Genomic DNA, 20,002 nt, shown 5'->3' on the forward strand with positions numbered 1-20,002 from the left:
ACACATTTTAAAACACAGGTCAATCTTGTCTTCTTTGAAAGATTACAAGATATGTTGAGAAGTTTCTTGAGCCAACAATGCATTTCTCTTCCATCACCAGGATCTAGTGTCTAACTAGATTATTTCTGAGACTTTGCACACTGTTACCATTTCTGCAGACATACTTCCATCACAGCCTGATGGAATATCTCTTCTGAACTTTTATTAAGTTATTTCTCCCCCAGTCTGCCCTCTGCTGCCCTTCATGTTCTTTGTTTTGTCTTTTGCACAAGTAGTCTTACAAGATTTTTATCTTCGCTCAGACTTCCGTCTCTGTTACCTTTAATTAAGCTCTTGCTGAACTGGCATCTCTCCCTTCTTACTTTCATGGTCTCCTCCTTCCCTTCTTTTCTCATATTCCTCTGCTATGTTGCCTCTTCTTTCGTAGTAATTAAGGTCTCTCTTTTCATTGGTCAGTGACATCCATAGATCTTTCTAATCGTCATAAATTAAAATAGGCATGGTTTCATTTTAGGTATTTTCTTCACAGAGCTTTAAAGCACAAGTGTGAAATGGTGCTGTTCATAAAATTGTGGGGTAGCTAGTTGAGTGGCAGTCTGCAGTTGTTTTGATGTTGTAGGCAGAAGGAGCAGGGCCTTTCACAGTTTCTGCTTCCTTGTAATTTCCTAGGTGCCATCTTGAAAGCATGTGAATATTGTAGTTTTAAGACTGCCTTAAAATGTTTCAGTATCATGGTTGAGAAATGGTTAGTTACAGTTTAATATGGTTAGGTGTCGCTTAAACTACCTAAATACATAATCTCTCCCAACAACTTCATGTGCTTGTCTGATGGCTTGAGTGTTCTGAATGGGAGAAAGACCAACTACAACTGTTTTATATGTCAGCTTGTCTTTCTTAAACATAGAGGAAAAAGAATAGCATTGTGCTTGTGAATGTTTGTTTAGCACTAGCTGATAAACATTTTTCTTCTAACTGTTCTGTCAGATGCAGGGCAATGAAAATGGGCAGAATGAGAACTGACTCCTCTTCCAATACACAGCTTTGCAGGAACTTGGTTTCACAGGATCTGACTTTTTTCCCCTGCAGCACTTGTTTATGAACAAATAATCTCTCTATATAGTAAAATGTGTTATTTGAAAGTCAAATACAATGCAAAACAAATCTGTTTGGCTTATGTAGATAGTGTGAAGCATCAAAGTTGGGTTGCTTGGATTGCTGAATCTGCATTCCTGTAGTTTTCATTTGTGGTCAGTGGAACCATGTAGCCATGCTTGTAAAGTATATATGAGAGACATAAAAACCCTAGGAGTTGGTGATACAGAGCCAAGGTAAGGCAGAACTCCAGATGCAAGAATGAGACTTTGGTTTCCCTACCTGCAACTGGTTGCTGGGTAAGGTTTCATGGAAATTTGTATAAAAACAGCACCTAAGTTTGACATAAAAGGTAGCCCTGCAGAAGACACCGTTGCTTTGAAAGAAGTAGGTAGGGATATAGTCCCATGCTTTCCTTTTTGTCTTTTCTGTGTAAAGATCAAGACACAGAAAAGTATGTTAATAACAAGTAACATTTTTTTTCCCCTACAGTAAAAGAAGTGGAAAACAAGCATTGCAGAACAATGAGGTAATTCTTCCTTCATCTCATATATTCTTTAATAATTTAAAATAAATCTGGGGTTTTTTTGAACTTTAAGTCTTGTAGTTTAATTTTGGACAGAATGATGGCTATGGTGCAAATAGGACTTGAATGATACTTTCAGGCTTGCATTAGTGCAACGAATGGAGGAATCAGGTTACAAGAGGCTGAAGTTTGACTCTATAATGATATGCACTTGATGTGTACCATGTGCTTTTTTTATCTCAGTGTTTATGAATGTGTAAGGACTAGTGTTGTAAGTTTGTATGTATAGCAACAAACAGCTGTGTGTAGATTTGGTGTAACTTGTATTTACTTTTTATTGAAAAGCGAAAAGTATGGAACAAGATGTAGAGTCTGACAGTTTTTAAAAACTACTTCAGACTTCTGGTCAGAAGTTTGGCATTTCCCTGGTCTTTTATGTGTCTGTTAATTCATTTATTTGAAACAGATAGATTAAATTCCTCTAAGGCAAGTTGGGTTGTTTTGTATTCAGATAAAATACGAGAGACCAAAAGGCAAAGTCCATGATTAGAAATATCAGGTCTTATGATGGTATGATAAATTCCCTGTACTTTCATCTTTGCTGAACACTTAAGGCTTGCACTGAGTAAGTATAAAGGTGTGTGCAGGCATCGTGTTAGCTTCTAGCCAAACCTGGGCTGTGTTATCTGCCATCATCACTTCCCTTTTGCATAGCTATGCCTCCCTGTAAAAATCTTAACTAGCTGTCTCTTATCCTTACCCATCTTGGGTACAATTATACTGGATGAGGAATTAACAGTCTAAGGAAAAAGGAACTTCTGGAATGAATATAAGTGCAACACAGAACTAAAAATGGGGAAAAGCTGAATAGAGAGGAAAACCAGGTTCATCTCATACATCAAATATGTTTAGTCAGGTACTCCTAGAAATGTAACACATCAGACATTGTGTTAGTCATTTCTACTGCAGAAAAGCAATACCATAGGTAGGATCATGCTTCATTAGGTCTGGACAGTAGTCTTTAGTTGTTTGGATTTTTGTATAAATAATTTTAATGAAAATATTTTGATCATCTGTCACATAGCGTCCTGTCTGGCTACAATATTATTTGTAGTTTGCATTGGCATAGTTTTTGAAAAGGGTGAGACTAGTTGAATTCATCCTATGAAAAACAGGTGTAGGCTTAGTCACAGAGCATTCAGGGGGAACTTTTTCTCTTTTAGGTTTCCTATTTATCTTGTAATATTGATATAGGCATTGATAACATTCTTCACCTGAGCCTTGTGTGGCAAAGATAGCAGGATTGGGGTGATTAGACAGGACTTGTTTGAAGTACATGCATGCCCTTTTGGTGTGTTTTCAGGACTGAATTCTTCTGTCACATCTTTATGTGAAAGAACAAAAAAAGTAAAGATACCTGGACCGTTAGCTTTTAAAAAGTATTCAGGTTAGTCAGGACAGAAGATAGGGGTTATGTGGAGTAAATAAATACAACTGACCCAAATAAAGAAAATGCTTGGGGTTTTAAGTCTGATAGATTTAGCTCCCTAGGAGTGTATTGCACCATTTTGTAGAAGTAAAAAAATAAAAAATTATGGTTTCACTTGGAGCAAGTTTGGGTTGTACAGTCAGAGAGTTTAAACCATTGTCTAGACAAATGATGGAAGGCACCTTTAAAAATACTGACTGATGATGTCTTTTAGAGACAAGCAATGTTAAGAGATAGTAGATTGCATTACAACTTGTAGCTGGGTGTTTTAATGCTGTGGTCTGCAGTGTTTGTATATCACCTTTAACAAAGATCTGAAATAAAAGCTATTTTGTATCATGGCAGCTACTTCCTATTGAGATTTGTTTTGATAGGTCCCAATTCTTGCATGTTATTTAACTTGTCTGAGCAAGTCATAGATCAGAGGGAAACATTGCAAATGCTGCAGAAGGAAGGTAGCTGTAAATAACTTGGATAGGGGGGAAAATATCAACATTTAAATAATACATTACAGGGAAATTCTCACTTTTCTTGTTTTTGCTTCTTCTATGTGGAGCAGAAGGAGGGAAAGAAGGAGCGAGCGATGGTGGACAGAGTGTTTATTGCAAGGATATGTCGAATCCTGAAAATAATGGTCCCTAGAACACTTTGCAAGGAGGTAAGCATTGCCTGCAATAACAAATAAAAATGAGTCAGGTTCCTTTCATTTAAATTCTGACATAATTTCAGAAGCATATACATTACTTGACTAGGACTGAACTGTGCTATGTATTTTAAAATAGCAGCATATTAATATAAAAGTCTACGTTTAAGTTGTCAGATCACTAAAAAGTTGCATTCTGGTTTCAGTTACAGATAAGCCATTTACTGTCAACTGATAACTACAGTCTAGCATAATTAAGAGCATCTGGGTTTTGTCTGTTTGATGCAAGGTAGTACAGTTCTATGTGCAAATGCTTCCTATCTTTAAACAGCATATGCTTTAGTAACTTATATCTAGGCCAACCCTTATTAGAAAATGAATTTGTCAAAAAGTCTCTTAGCATCATTTCAGGTAAGCTATGCAGAGGAAATTCATCAAAATAAAATTGTTCACCTCAAAATCTTTCTCCTGCTTTCCAGGACACGTTTTTTTTTAAAAAGTGCATTAGTTGAGCTCAGAACTTAAGTGTTGAACTGTAAGAACTTTAACATATGCCAGTCACAAGAGCAATGAATTCTGATGTACAGAGTGTAGAGCAAGTGTGGCAGCCAGCTGGCCTGCATGAACAAGGACCTTCAAGAGCCCATTTGCAGAAAGGAAGGATGTGGAGGGTAGAAGCATAGATGGGAATGCTTGTGAGAGTGCTCACAGAGCAGGCCTTCATCACCTTCAAAAGGTTGTGGCCATCAGAAGAGGTTACTGATAATCCCCAAAACCCCAAACATGGCTCTGATATTTGAAAACAAGTGTACTGGAAACTATGGACTGGTCAGCCTCACCATATTCCTAGTAAGGCTGTAAGCAAATCATCCTGGAAGCTGACTCTGGCCCCCCAATGGACAAAAAAGTGATTGCAAAGAGACAACCTGGTTCCACCAGTGGCAGATGATGCCCTGCTAACCTGATTGCTCTCAGTGGTGAGACAACTGGCTCTGGTGATAAGGGAAGAACAGAGGATGTTGAATACTTTGATGTCAGCGAGGCCTTGAGGCCTAAGGTCTCCCTTAGTACCTTGACAGCCAAACTTAATTGGCTGGATGAGTGACCAGTGAGGTGGTTGAAAAGCGAGCTGGACTGTTGGACTGAGAGGTCTCTTGGTCAACAGTACAAGGTGCGACTGGTTGCTAGTGGCCTGTTTTGAGTGGAGTGTTGGAGTATGTGATGTTCAAAGGTCTCTTGCAACCTTAGGCAGAATTGTCTCAAAATAGCAGTCGCTACTTTATCGCTACGTCTTCCATCTTACAGGATGTGTCCTGTATATATATATCAACCAAACATAGCTTTTTAAAAGACAAACTTTCTTCATAAGAATGTGTTCAGTACCTTACGAAAATTATCGTATGTTAATATATTTCCTGCAGAATAAGCAAATACTACATTAGCTGGTGGCAGCAGGGTAATACTTCTAGATATGGTTGGAGCACTTACTAGAAAAAAGGGTGAATTTAATGCATTGTTTAATTGTTATACTTCTATTGTACTAGACAGGCTATTTGCTGCTTATTGCTGTGATGCTGGTGGTCCGCACTTACTGTGATATTTGGATGATTCAAAATGGAACAGTCATTGAAAGGTACATATACACTTGTTATTTTTGAACATTCATTCTTGTGCTTCTCAGGGAAAGTAGTCTGCCAGAATATGTATTCAGACATTTTATAGCTTGTTTGTTTTAAAACAACTGGAAAACTGTTATAGTTGTAATTTGGAGAGGGACCACTATTTTTTTTAAGCAAAAAATTTGATCAAATTTTTCTGCTGTAGCAAACAATTGTTATTTATTTGTTATTTGTTATTGTTATAATTTATTTATGAAATGATTTTTAGTTGTTTTGGTCACATTTTGTATGCTGAAGACTCTTAAGTCTTACTGATCTGGATGTCTAATGAGGCACTTCAGAATAGTGGTGGCATAGGGGTGTGGTGACATAGGCTTAGACATGTATGGTTATTAGGACTGTTGTTTCTTCCTACTGAGCTGTTTACTCCTTAGGTTGATAAAAACAGTTTATTCCAGTCTTACCATCTTAGTGTTTTTTAGACCTTTGATTATTCTTGTTGATCTTGTTGAAATTGAAGCAAATCAGATTGTCTGTTGAAGTCTGAACTCAAAGTGATACTGTGTTTCAGGAGAGACATGAAGGGCTTCCTAGAATGGAAGAACTGCTTTGTTTCTCTAGTGAGAATCTATGAAAGCAAAGAAGGGAAGGGACTGGTATTCCATGACCATGAATTTCTGAGCCCTTAGTGCAGGCAGTTGCAGCAGGAGCAGAAGGGAGTTAACTGCTTAGTCTGCCACTTGCCACTTAACTAGACAAGTGTGTCTGACTGGATCCTACAGCTGATACTACACATTTTCATAATGTTTTGGGTTTTTTCTGTGTGGTCCTCTGAGACTTTAACCACTTAAGACATGCTAGTTTATACTTGGTTGTTTCTCTTGTAACTAACTCTTAGCTGGTGGTCATTTGCAGTGCTATCATTGGCCGCAGCAGAAAAGATTTCAAGAAATACTTGTTCAACTTCATTGCCGCGATGCCTGCTGTAAGTGCTCTTCTTATGCTGACCTCCTAGTAGAACAGACTTTAAATGTAAATTAAAAATTTGAGGAGAAGATCTCAAAGGAGTGTCTTAAAACCCATGGAAATTAGTTGGTTTACATCATGTCTGTATTAAGACACATTTAATTTTCTGGCTGTAGTGTGTGGGAGACTTTATCAGCATGTTTCCTTATTGGTTGCAACTATTTTTCTGACAGATATATTTAGGTTTTCAGGTTGTTTTTTGTTGATGTGCCATCTGTAGTACTGCAGAATGACATCTTATGGGTTGGATTATATTTCAGTATCATAGATTTGGGATTCTTTTGGAACCATTGAAGGTGAAGATTTTTTTTTTTAGACTTTATATTTCTTATATTTTTCAGAGATTTTTTGTGGGTTTTTCACCCATTAACTTTCCTTCAGCTTGTTGACATCTCTGACCTGCGCCAGATAGGAGTAATTGTTACTGCCTAATAGATAATGTACCTGGTTGACAGTAGATTTTAAAACAAATTGACAAATTTGAGGGAGTGGTTGTCAAATGGTGGCTCTTTTCTAGAGCTTATCAGAAAAGCTGAAAATATGCTAAGTCTATCTTTTTTAAGTGGTGAATTCCACTGGGAACTAGAGACAAACCTAAACAGCAGTCCTGTAGACACTATATAGTTGGTCTTAGGTGTGTTAGTAGTATTAGCAACTTAGGGGGAGAATTCACCTGTTCTAAAGTATTTATACAATTTATGCTGAAAACTCATCTCAATGTATTCGACCTTGTTAGCTGAATATTGAAATACTGTCTTTTTATTTTAGATCTCTCTAGTGAATAACTTCCTGAAGTATGGTCTAAATGAATTGAAACTTTGCTTCCGAGTAAGACTTACCAGATACCTCTATGAGGAATATCTTAAGTAAGTAACATCTTGTTAATGTACAAAGTTTTGAAAAATTAATTCAAATCATTTTAAGTACATAGTAAGCAGGCTGCGGGGTGTGTAATAGGTTAGGTGCACTGCTCAGAAAAGGCTTTTCACTGCAATTATCTTGCTGTTGAAGATGAGTGGCTTAGCCAGGTTGCATGTAGCACAGATAAGAAGACAACGAAATTGGCTCAACTTGGGGGGAAAAATGCAACCTACTGCTTCCATGACTCGGTCAGCTTCCAGAGTACTTCAGTTCCTTTTATATAGTGCAGACTGAATTGGATACATGAGCTTGAGTAGGTTCTTCTGTCCTTCTGCACTGAATATTGGTTGTTAGATGTGCTGAAGCAGTTTGTGAGGGTTTTCTAGCTAAGTTCCATAGCAGCATGGGCCTGAGCTTTAACTGAGACATCATGGAGCCTAAAAAATCCTGCAGGATTTAATGTACATTTGATCAGGCAGAAGCACAAGCTGTATTGACTCCATACAGTCATTTAGTGTTTGCACTACTTTCTATCTCAGTTGTATGAAGCAAAGGGATTCCAATTATCTCAGATCCCAGGTAAAGATTTTTTTTCTGCCACTTAGCTATTGTTTTGTTTCAGATCTTATACATACTACAAAATGGGAAATCTGGACAACAGAATAGCTAATCCAGATCAGCTCCTTACACAGGATGTGGAAAAATTCTGTAACAGTGTAGTGGACCTGTACTCAAACCTTAGCAAGGTAAGTCTTTCAAGAGAGAACTTTGAGTAATAGCTGCAGACATTTAGGATGTGGTGTCAGCTCAAAACAATTATGTGCATTTGTATGTGGATTGCTTGGTGTACTCAAAAATTTTTTAATGATAATATATTGTTTCACACTCTGTGTGGTTTTCATGACCAAATCATTGTTGTGCATTGTTATAATTTGTATTAAATTTTCTTTTAAAGAACTTGCTGCCTTCTTTTGCAGTTGAACAGTGATGATTTTGCTTTCTCAGCTAGTTAGCTTTCAGAAGAAAATCAGTGGCTAGCTTTTAGTTACATACAAATATTATTTTGGGTAGGGATAGTGGTTGAATAACCTTTTCCCTGTTTCTGGAGTAAATTTTAGGGGGTTTAGGTAATGAAGGAGAATACTGCTGACATTTTTGACTGAGTTTTTTTGATGCTATATTTTTCATACAAGCTGAAATATAAGTAAATTACAGGTTACTTTGTCAAAACTTCTCACTGCAAAACCTATAGTTCAGCTGTTTGAGCATTGAGAGAGAGGTTATAGAACAGGATTCTTGCAATTTGGCATGTCCCTTCTATCAGTTACATAGCCAAATATATGGCATTGCCCTTTCTTTCAGTATTTCTCACAATTAGATCACTTAAGTAATCATGGGGTCTAGTCCACCTGTGATTAGTGAGCAGAATGTTATTACAGACCTAAAATAATGAAATGTACTTTTTTATATGGTACAAGTTTATCTGAAGATTGTGATGCTTTTATGTTCAATTCTTGAGTGAATGTTTTCTGGGAAAAGTCATGTGGCTGAGATTGCTGTTGTTTTAGCCTTTACTTTGTATAATAGGTTAGCCAGCATTGTGCTTTCAATGCAGAACTATAGCTGTTCTTGGGGTGGTGCATGGTTTCTGTATCATTTTATCTTCATTTTGTGTTTGTCTTCAAATGCTTTTTTTCTATGCTTCTCTTACAGCCCTTCTTGGATATAGTTTTGTATATCTTCAAGCTAACAAGTGCAATAGGAGCACAGGTAAATTGAATGGGTTTTTTAGAATGATAAGTATGTTTTTCCTTCTTTGGCTCTAGCCTTATACCTGTTTGGAATCTGAGGAAACATCTAGGTGGTAATTATAGATTCGTTCTGTTATTTGAAGGAATATACTGAAAATAAGCATTTACATTTAATATTTTGTATGCTTTAGGGGTCTTTATTTTGAGACAAGGAAAATAAACCCTAGAATTTGCAGGCATTCAATCAACAATTTTCAGAAACAAGAAAGTTCCTTATTTTCTTTTAGCATTTATTTGGGAATCCCATTTAGTGCAGTACCCTTCTGACTGCTTATGACTTGCAAGAATTCCATTAAAGGGTGAAAATAATTTTTCTGTTTCTGTGCAGCCTCTGTAAAAGGGAACCATTCCTTGCATTGAGCCATAAGACCATTATATTCTCTCCCCTCTCCTACCAATAAGATGAATAATTTCAGAAATAATTCTTCAGCTTAGTGAAATGTTGCATTGTCATAAATGTTCAGGAGTTGACAAGTAGCAGATCTGGGACACAGATTTTGAGGCAGACTAGCAGTAAGGCTTAACTGAACCTAGGTAATTTCCAGTCTCAGATGTTTTTACGTTGCTCTCTGTAATAGTTGTTACAGGCAGTTTATGCCAAATTCAGTTTATTCCATGCCACACTGCAGTAATATTTAAGCATGCTGTTTGGGTGCCCTGGTCCTTAGAAGCTTAGGATCCAGAAGAATGGATTCCTACCAGGACAGCTTAAAAGAACCAGGAAATGTGTTGGAGATGTGTATATCAAAGAACAGAATGGGATTGAATATATTGACTGCTATGACAGTGTAACAAATGTAGAGAAAAAGAAGTACGTAGAAATGAAGGAGAGGACATAAGAGAAGACCGGGAAATTATTAGTGAAATAAGCTACAACAGTAGGACACAGATGACACTGGGTGATGATAAAAACTTGAGTAGAATGGTGGGATGGGAAGGGCATCTGGGGACAGAGAACTAGTCAAATTAGTTAAACAGCATCTACAACAGGAAGAAGGGAACATGGTGGGAATTGCAAGTTTAGTTGAATTGGTACCATAGGTACATGGGAGGTAAGAATGAAGGGATTCATGCTTTCTGGACATTTTGGGTATATGTGTTGCCATTTGAGACCATCTAGATTTTAAGCTCTTATTCTTTTTTGATATTCACAGGGTCCAGCCAGCATGATGGCATACTTGATTATTTCAGGGTTTTTCCTTACACGTCTAAGGAGACCAATTGGCAAGATGACTATTACAGAACAAAAATATGAAGGGGAGTACAGATATGTCAACTCACGGCTCATTACAAACAGGTACAGATTTGCTTGGAAGACAAGACATAAATGACACATTTCACCCCACAGCATTACTTTATTTGGGAAGTCTGATGCTGTCAGTTCTGAGAAGACTGTTTACATCTTCTTTGCAGATTATTATAAAGTAATTTGTAGTGCATTATATTCCTTACTCAGAAGAAAAACTGTAGCTGGGGTATAATAAGCTTATGTTCTACTTTTGGGGAAAGTACAAACCCTTATTTCATAAGGTGACTGAAAGAGCTAGATTCCCGTGGTTCATGGCTGAATTTTTTCAAAGACTGTAACAAAATGAAGTTGCATTCTTTTTGTTTGTTTTTGCTTAGTGAAGAAATTGCTTTTTATAATGGAAACTTGAGAGAAAAACAGACTATTCACAAAACCTTCCGTAAACTGGTAAGTCTTCTTTGATCTCTTGAAACATTTTAAGCAAAGCATCAATTAATTCTATCGTGCTGATTCTTGACGTGTTCATATAAATTGGTTGTAGTAGCTTGGTGTTCTTGCTGGTACAGACATTGGATTAAAAAACAAACTAGTAGGCTATAAGTAGAACACAAGTTTCTGATGGAATGGTCTTATTTCTTGCCACTTACCTCCTTTTACCCACCACAATTACTGTTCTCATTGTTTAGTTGCATGTGCAGGTTGTTTTGATCTCAAGTGCAAGTCTCTGCCAGCAGGGACTGTTCTGCAGTGCTAGGCACACTTACAGGTGTGTTGAGGTGTCTGACATACTGAAAAACAACTCTTTGGAACCAATTATCTGTAAAATAATAAAAGATAGTAAAACAGGTACTGAGAGTTTGAACTTTTTTCTTCTGTAACTTACCAGGTGGAACACTTGCATAATTTCATCCTGTTTCGGTTCTCTATGGGTTTCGTTGATACTATCATTGCCAAATGTAAGTGTTTGTCCAGTGCTAATGGATAACAAAACGAGCTTTTTATGTGAGAATTGTCTTCTTTTCTTATTCTTTAAATGAATATGTAGTGTAATATTTATTCTTAAACTGCAGACCTTGCCACTGTGGTTGGTTACCTGGTTGTTAGTCGTCCATTTTTGAACCTGGCTGATCCTCGTCATCAGAACAGTACTCATGCAGAACTTCTAGAGGTAAATAGACCAGAATTAAAACAGTCTCCTGATTTTTAAGTCTTGTTAGTCCACATAAAGAAACTTTGTTCTACTCTAGGATTACTACCAAAGTGGAAGAATGTTACTGAGAATGTCTCAAGCTTTGGGCAGAATAGTCCTAGCAGGTCGTGAAATGACAAGATTGGCTGGGTAAGCTTCATAGGAGTTGTGTAAAAGAATCTCTTGTAAACCTTTTTTGCTGTTTCTCATCGCATTTTAAGAAAGTGACTGTAGAATTAAAATAAGCTTATGTGCATTGTTCTTTGCAGCACCCTAAAATTCAAGAAATTATAAACATTTTGTGCTGAAAGCATATCTGATGTGCTAATTATGTCCACTAGTAGTTTCAAATCTGAATAGTAGCAACATAGAGTTTGAATGTTTAATTGAGGGGAGACACTGTCAAGTGCTCTTAAAGCAATTATGTATTTACCAAACTTATTTTTTACATCTTAAGAAGAAAAATTTGGCTATTAAAGGAAAAGGATCTTGTAAACATTGTGCGTATTGGACAACCTGGTGCAACTCTAAAATGTAAACATTCTGTTTCTGTGCTGGGTTGAATAACTTTGTCACTTTGAGTTTAACAGAATGCTCATTAGAGCTTCTGTGGATTTCTAAAACTTTAAAGATTAATTACTTAGAGTTCTTATTTTTTTCTCAGTTTCACAGCTCGAATTACAGAATTAATGCAGGTTCTGAAGGACTTGAATAGTGGCAAATATCAGCGTACGATGATATCACAAGAAAAAGGTAGGTGTGACATAATACACAATATGTGCAGCTCTGCATAGTGTTCCAGTCTCTAATACTTTTTTCTTAATTTAAGATGCAGAGAAAAAGCAAGCTTTGTCTTTGGTACCTGGATCTGGAGAGATTATCAACACCGATAACATTATCAAGTACGTTTACCAAGTTTCCACAAGTTCAGTATTTTTAATGCAGACTGGCTTTTAAGTCTTCCCCTCTGGCACTATTAATAGATGTTTTAATACACATTATTACAATTTGCAATTCCTGTTGTAATATAGTTTATTTACAAGTGATTCCACCTCACACCCACTCAGCATTTCTGTTCTGTAAGTCCTTATCCTCTCATGGTAGCAGGAGGTATAATATGCTCTCTGGACTTAGGTTTTTTTGCAAGATTTCTTACTGTCCTTTGGAATATGACTTCCCAGACCATTTTGTTTCTTCTTAGAAATAGGTTAGTTACAGATTTTATGTCATAATTCAGTTGTAAAAATTAGGGGCAAGTCGATTTTCATTTTCAAAATATTTGCTTGCATTTCTGCATGCTTAGAGATTTCATTGATGTACTCATGTAATGATCAATTACTTCATTCTTTGCAGCTTGAGAAACATAGCATTGACATAGTATTGCTACTTATAGGCCTAAAGTAAAGCCAGTTAAGAGATAAATAACCTCAATCTGGTCAGTGTGGAAAGCAGATGGGAAAGAAGTGGAGGAAGGGGGAAAAGAGAAAGAAAGGAGATGATACAGCTGGTTTTATGACCTAATTTGAAAATGTCAAGGGGGAGGTGAGCAGAGAAGTCATTCATTGTGTATCCTGGAACTCATGAAATACACTTCCCTAGCAGCTTTACAATGAATGTGCGTCCTTAAATGTAGGTTTATATCCACAAGATGCTTTAAAGAGACCAAAGGCTTAGAAGGATTCAGAAAACAAATATATGAAGGGGACAAAACCAAACCCGTAGATGTTTAATTGCTAAGGTATCATTTTGGTTCAAGAACTTCCTTAGCTGTTAGTAGCTGGAAACTGGGAGAGTGAATGAAGTACTGCTGAGGTGTTGCCCTGTTCCTTAAATCTCTAGAGTGAGAGTTCAGTATTAGCTTCTTTCAGGCAACTCTTCATTTTTTAATTTTTTTTTAATGTTGCAATACATGCAGGTTTGATCATGTTCCATTGGTGACACCTAATGGAGATGTTCTGATACAAGACCTTAACTTTGAGGTAAGTTTTTTAATATCATAGAAAACAATAGTAATACAAAACTTAAAAGTGAAGATGAGAACTTCAAAGATAATCTAATTTATAAAAAATGTGTACACAAATCATCATGTTAGTTTTAAAAAAAGGGCAATAAGCTATTTTCCCCCAAAATATTTTTATTGTGATAAGTGTGTTTTGTTCCAGCTGCAGGTGCTTCTAAACTAGTTGGGGGGGGGAAAAGTAATTATTGCTGGAAATGACTGGCATGTAATGCCAAAGTAGCATGTACAAACCTGTGAGGGTACCAGCTCATCTCAGTGTTTGTAGAAGCTTTCAACAGTACTTTCTCACTACCCTTTTAATGTGTTGGCTTTGCATTTTTAGGTTCGATCTGGTGCAAATGTGCTGATTTGTGGGCCAAATGGGTGTGGGAAGAGCTCACTGTTTCGTGTTCTTGGTGAGGTAAGGGAGCATTTTAAATTAAACGGGGGGGAGAATGTAAAACACAGTTGTAATTGGACTCTTTCGATTAAGGTTTAACCCTTTTCCTGTTGCAGTTGTGGCCTTTGTTTGGTGGGCGTTTAACAAAACCTGTTAGAGGAAAGTTGTTCTATGTTCCCCAGGTGAGACCAAGTACTTTACTTGACAATAATGTTCTGTCTTTGACTGTGTTTAGAAATATCTGACATACCTTTTTGGCTCTAACTGTATTTCAGAGGCCCTATATGACTCTTGGAACGCTCAGAGATCAAGTTATATATCCAGATACTTTGGAAGATCAGAGAAAGAAGGGGATTTCTGACCAGGTAATGATAATTAGTTCATGAACCCTTTGTCTTGCTTAGGATCAATAATGATTCAGATGTAGAAATACTGAAACTGCTATTAAAAACACTGCATTTAATTTGATTTTAATATTTGCCAGGGTTGATAATGTAATGGTATAATTCTTTATAACCTTTTCCAACCATTTCTTTAAGTTCATGTTAGCTTTATTTGTCATTTCTGTTTCCATAAAAGGTGCTGAAGGAGTACTTGGATAATGTCCAGCTGGGCCAAATCCTGGAGCGTGAAGGAGGCTGGGACAGTGTTCAGGATTGGATGGATGTACTCAGCGGGGGAGAAAAACAGAGAATGGCTGTATGTCTCAAAAGCATAAATACTTAACAGATACAGAACATAAGTCAAAACTGTAGTCTGAATTGGAAGCTCAATGTTTTACTTAGATGAAACCCCCAAAATATGAAATACCTGAATACTGAGAGCTGAAAATAGTGTTTTTTGTACTCAAAATCTGAAAGGAAATGTTCACCTTTTACCATGCCTTATGCTTTCATTGTTTAAGGAGAAGTTCTAAAATAATTGTCTTCCAAAAAAAAAAACAACCAAAGATAACAAATCCGAATTGAAGGAGGGGAAGTTCAGTTTAGATATTAGAAAACTGTTTTCTGCTGTGAGGGTGGTGAGACACTGGAACAGGTTGCCCAGGTAAGTGGTGGCTGCCCCAACCCTGGCAGTGTTCAGAGCCAGGATGGATAAAGCAGCCTGGTCTGGTGGGAGGTGTCCCTGCCCATGGCAGGGGGGTTGGACTAGATGATCTGTAAGGTCCATTCCAACCCCTAAAATTCTATGATTCTGTTATAAAGCTCTTGGATTTTCAGGTTTTGGTAGGTACCAACTTAAAGGAAATTTCCTTGCCATAGTACATTTTTGGACATGAATTCTTAATTTTACTTCTAAGACTGCACTATTGGTTTTAGTTCTGTCCACAGCAGGTTTTTTTTTGTTTGCATTCCAGATGGCAAGGTTGTTCTATCATAAGCCACAGTTTGCAATTCTGGATGAGTGCACCAGTGCTGTTAGTGTTGATGTGGAAGGCTACATTTACAGCCACTGCCGCAAGGTAAGCTCTTCGTTTCTAGAATTATATCTGTGTGTTCAGAGGAAACTTAAAACAACATAAGGTTCACTCTTATTATGCCTAATGCAGATTAAAAATTAGCTTAGAAGGGCATGCAAGGACCCTTTATGCACCTTGGAATTCAGCAATTGTTTTGTAGTCTTAGGATAATTTAGATGTGGCTTCTGTGATTTACAGAGAACTCTAACTGCTAAGTAGCCTTACTTTTCCACATCAAGTCTTAGAATGTCAAGTGAAGATCAAATAATCTAAAACTTTAGACTTCTGTTGTTGGAGATGTTTCTTTTGGCCAAGGCAACAGAAGTGAAAGGCTGAAAGTTAACATTTCCATCTATTTTGAGATAGGAAAAGCCAAGCACTCTAGGAAAACATGATGATATTAAATACAGTTTTGTTTTTCCTTTCCCTCTGAAATTCACTCTTTCAGATTCTAGGTTGTGCTGTGTGAAATGTCAGTAAGATTCAATTTCACACCCCTAGTCTAGGAAAGAATGGGCTTGAAATAACATTAGTTGTTGAATAGTAATATTCTCAGAATGGTAATGAAGCAGAACTGTGCATCCACTGAAATACAGGTTTGAAACTTGAAGTGGAAACTTAAGGAGCCTTGTGTAGTAGTGACTTGACACTAGGTCAGGACTCTGCACAAGAAAGGAAATTATTTCTTGTACTAGTTTTGCCACGTTGATATCAGTACCCTGACAATTTTTGAAGTCTATCTTCCATACCTATTCTGTTAACTTGAATGTTCATTTGTACTTGCCAAGTGGCTAATGTGTGTTACTGAAAAACAGAGTTCCCAGTGAAGCTGTCCGTGCAGAAAGGAAAAATGTTACCTTTTATCACAGAGTTGTTTTGTCCTTGCTGCTGCTGTTAGGAATGAATAGTTAACTGAATTGCAACAAAACAAAGGATGATTATTCACCTTTAAATTGTCACTCTAAGTTTATAATTCATTATAGCTTTTGTGATTTTGGTTTTTATTTGTTCTTGTTAGACTTCCTTTATTCACCAGGTTTATTGTTTTACCTGCCTCCTGCCTTACCTCTTTTGCCCAGTTCATTCTATGTTTGACAAATCATTAGGAGCACAAGAATGTTGAAATCTATTAAAAAAGATAAATCCTTCCTGGTTGTTTTTCCTAATCCAAAATCTTGTATTAAGGCTCTGTATGTATAGTGTTAATAATAGCCTGGAAGTTTATGGTTACGAATTTAAGAGCTTCACCTGATACCATGCTGAAAAATAAATTATACTTAACCCATGAGAAAAAAATAACTGTTTTGTGGCTATTTTCATCATATAGGTTGGCATCACTCTCTTCACTGTCTCCCACAGGAAGTCACTCTGGAAACATCATGAGGTATGTAGTCTTTGCTTTACTGTCTGTAGCTGGTGGGGGTTGTGTGGACTGACTTTATTAAACTGACTTTACAATTCAAAGTGTTGTCATTTTACATCCTAGTAGGTTATGTTCTGGTTTATTTTTTTTAAGGTTTTACTTTCATAATGTAGTTGCACTATTTGAAATATTCTTATGCTTCAAGTTAGGAAGGAACACTATCCAAAAATCCTTAAATGTATCTATCAAAGTAGCCACAAAAATATGAAAGGATTACTAGATGTTCAAGTCTTCTTCCTTAGCCACAAAACCCTCCTGAACTAGAATCCAGTAAACAGCATGGAGTTTTTTGCTTTCACTGTACCAAATATATCTATGCTTTAAAAAGAGTTCATCTCTAATATATGAACTTCTCTTCTTGAAAACTAAGATTTTACTGTTCTTTTGATTCAGACACACTGTATGTATGGGTAAAAATACTGACAGCACACAGGGATGAATGTGTACCTTAAGTATATTGTCACAAAACCCAAGAGAGCAGTGTTAAGTCTAGGTGTGGCTGTTAGCAGACTGATGTATGATAGGCAAAAAAAAACCCAAACAAAACCCGTTTAACATTTTTTAGAGAGGCAGTTGAACTTAATGAAATGTGAGGTTGGGAGCAGCTTACCCTCTGGCTAGCTGAGTTTAAGATTCTTACATTAAAACTACTTCAAAAGACAATTTATTTAGGCCTGTATAGACCTGGTAATTTTTAGGTGATTAATAATACATGTTCTTTTATTCAGTTCTACTTGCATATGGATGGCAGAGGAAACTATGAGTTCAAGAAAATAACTGAAGACACAGTTGAATTTGGATCTTAAAGTCACGAACTGAACTGCTGCAGAGACTGATGATTACAGGAAGTGTGTAGAATGTCAGACAATGTACCATAAAATTACTCAGCTTGTTAAGCATTTACTATTATGTAGGATATTGCTAATTGTGTATATGTTGGTTTAATTATTGATATGTACTAAGAATGTCCTTATTCTTGTGGTTTAAAAACCTGCCTAAATTAAATTGGGCTTAAATCGGTGTAACCTGATTCATCCTGGGATGCAAACCATTTGAAATCGGCTGGTTTGACTTTTGTAGACCTTCTTTCCCTTCAGTGAAAAGCCCTGTTAAAATTAGGGTTGCTACCTCTCTTGTTCCTGCAAAGCAGTCTTGGATTTTCACTCTGTTCTATGCATATTTCAGAGTGATTTAGCATGGTGCAGGACATTGTCCCATCTTCAGATCTGTGCCCTGGTAAATGAAAGAGCCTTTTCCTTGTCCAAGCCTTGTGATGTAGCCAATGTGCCCTTGCTGATAAAGGATGAACTGAAACTAAAAGACAAAACTAATTCCTTCTGATGGTAAAAACCAAAAAGCTTTAGCTTGTTCTTTGCTGGGCTTTGAATTTTCTTCAACATCTGTCTGTCCATGCAGTTCTCTCTGCAGCTCAGCAATCCCATTCTCTCACAGTTTAGCAAGAGCTTCATCCATTCCCCATCCCAACTGTCCTTTTTTTGTTAAAGAAATACTGTGGTAATGAAGAGTTGAGATGTGGTTGAGGGAGGAAAGTACTGACCCACAAAAAAAAAAAAGGATGAAAGAAAAGTGATGTTCCTTATATCAAACAATCTTGTGAATGGTTTTTGCTCTGAAGAAATGAATGATTCCCACAAGTAGAAACAGAGAAAAGAATGTGGGTCCTGTCATTCCTCTCCTTAAGTCAGTAGAGGTTAGAATGGGCTCAGAAATGTTAATCTGTGAAATAGCAGCTTGCTGTCTGTCCTGTGTTCAGTCCTGCAATACAGCAGTTACTTTTTTGAAGTTCCTCCTTTTCTCCCTCTTCAAAAAAATCACATCTCCTCATGGGTTTAGCTTCTGTTCAGGCCAGAATTTGAAAGTGATAATGGTACTTCCTCTTTTAAAACAATGCTTTCATTCTTCATGTTTATTCTCTTGTCATGAGGTTTCTTGATTTTTTGATACAAATTATTTTCCGGTGATTCTCACTGCCATCTAAGGATCTCTAGTCCTTGCTGGTTGTCTTCCAACTGCCAAATCCCCTTGAGAAACCAAACTCCTTAAATACTTTACTGTAACCGTTTTTTTCCATACAAATGATTACTGTGGTTGCCATTTGACTTTGACAAACAAAAATGCAGCAAGGTGATTTTTGTGATCAGGGAATAGGAAGGTATAATTCAAACTGAATTGCTGTTTAGGCTTTAAAACAAAAAATTACAATACCTGTTGTACAGTGAAGGTCTAGTAGTTTTTTAGTATTCCATATAAGATATAATGTAGGAATGCACTACATGAAGGCATGCATAAAATATGCAATACATCTGTTCTCTGTGCACCTTTTGTCAAGGGTTTAGATTGAAAAAAACCCAACTTTTTATAAAATGGATATGTACTTGGATGCACTGCTGTTTGTTAATTTTTACCCAATTTGATTAGTTGTTATCTTTCATGTTGAAATTGCTACCTGTTAATATTTTTTGTTTTATCACAGTTCTTGCCCCTGCTTGTCAGTACTACAGTTCTTTCAGAATACTCAAATGCAAAGAGTTACTCTGGTCTATGAATCTAGTGACCACAGTAGATTCAGAGTATAATGCATCAATGAAAATCAAAAAAGCTGCTCTCTCAAGTATAGCAGATTCAAGAGAATAAGATACCAGAATAAATTTTTCTGCTTGTTCTACAAGAAGGCAAATAGATACCTGATTTTACTAATCTCTTTTTGTACTTTGTTCAGATTCTCACATCAGCCATAACGTAGCAGGTAGCAGCATGCTGGATGTGAGGTGGTAGTCTCCTAATTGTAACCATGAAAATAGGGGTGCCAGATAGGTTGTTGTGTGGGGAGGTTTTTTGGTTTGGGTTTTATTTTGTGAAAGTTCTCAGCACAAATACAACCCCTTCTCTTGGAAGAGATGTTGTAGTAGCCTTTTAAGAGAGACATTAAAAAAAAAATCTCTAAAATGAGAAAGTTGCTATGACCTTTGTAATTAGGGCAGTCATTTGCAGTGGAGTAGTGAACTTGGGGTAATTTAATGTATTCTTAATGCTGACAAGCAAAACCACACAGCACACTTACATAGCTCCCCAGCAGCCAATCCCAAGGTACTTTACAATTTAACTGGTTATAACAGAATTTTGTGTAATCTCATATTTATTTTTAAAACTAACAACAAACAAACAGATCCATCTCCAAAAACAAGGAGGAATAGG

At 36.7% G+C, this 20,002-nt stretch overlaps 1 protein-coding gene across 1 annotated transcript; it reads left to right on the plus strand.

The window, feature by feature from the left end:
• The first annotated feature begins 1,591 nt into the window (after positions 1–1,591).
• ABCD3 (ATP-binding cassette, sub-family D (ALD), member 3) lies at positions 1,592–18,170 on the plus strand. Its single transcript, XM_009075118.1, has 22 exons — positions 1,592–1,621; positions 3,667–3,765; positions 5,295–5,383; positions 6,285–6,354; positions 7,164–7,261; positions 7,879–8,002; positions 8,970–9,026; positions 10,222–10,364; positions 10,694–10,763; positions 11,203–11,272; positions 11,387–11,484; positions 11,564–11,655; positions 12,170–12,258; positions 12,335–12,407; positions 13,421–13,484; positions 13,848–13,925; positions 14,021–14,086; positions 14,180–14,269; positions 14,484–14,603; positions 15,262–15,366; positions 16,691–16,747; positions 17,515–18,170. Exons 2-22 carry the CDS (start codon positions 3,691–3,693, stop codon positions 17,590–17,592), a joined length of 1,806 nt encoding a protein of 601 aa, XP_009073366.1. The 5' UTR covers positions 1,592–1,621; positions 3,667–3,690; the 3' UTR covers positions 17,593–18,170.
• Positions 18,171–20,002: the final 1,832 nt, after the last annotated feature.

The sequence above is a fragment of the Acanthisitta chloris genome, unplaced genomic scaffold, assembly GCF_000695815.1.
Source record: "Acanthisitta chloris isolate BGI_N310 unplaced genomic scaffold, ASM69581v1 scaffold41355, whole genome shotgun sequence".
In the NCBI taxonomy this organism is placed as follows: domain Eukaryota; kingdom Metazoa; phylum Chordata; class Aves; order Passeriformes; family Acanthisittidae; genus Acanthisitta; species Acanthisitta chloris.

What these genes read in the sequence shown, in the direction of transcription:
- ABCD3 (XM_009075118.1), top strand. Translation starts at nt 3,691, where the DNA reads ATGGTGGACAGAGTGTTTATTGCAAGGATATGTCGAATCCTGAAAATA. An exon ending in GATGATATCACAAGAAAAAG is followed by an intron (nt 12,259 to 12,334) that starts GTAGGTGTGACA and finishes TCTTAATTTAAG; the next exon opens with ATGCAGAGAAAAAGCAAGCT. An exon ending in TGTTTCGTGTTCTTGGTGAG is followed by an intron (nt 13,926 to 14,020) that starts GTAAGGGAGCAT and finishes TTCCTGTTGCAG; the next exon opens with TTGTGGCCTTTGTTTGGTGG.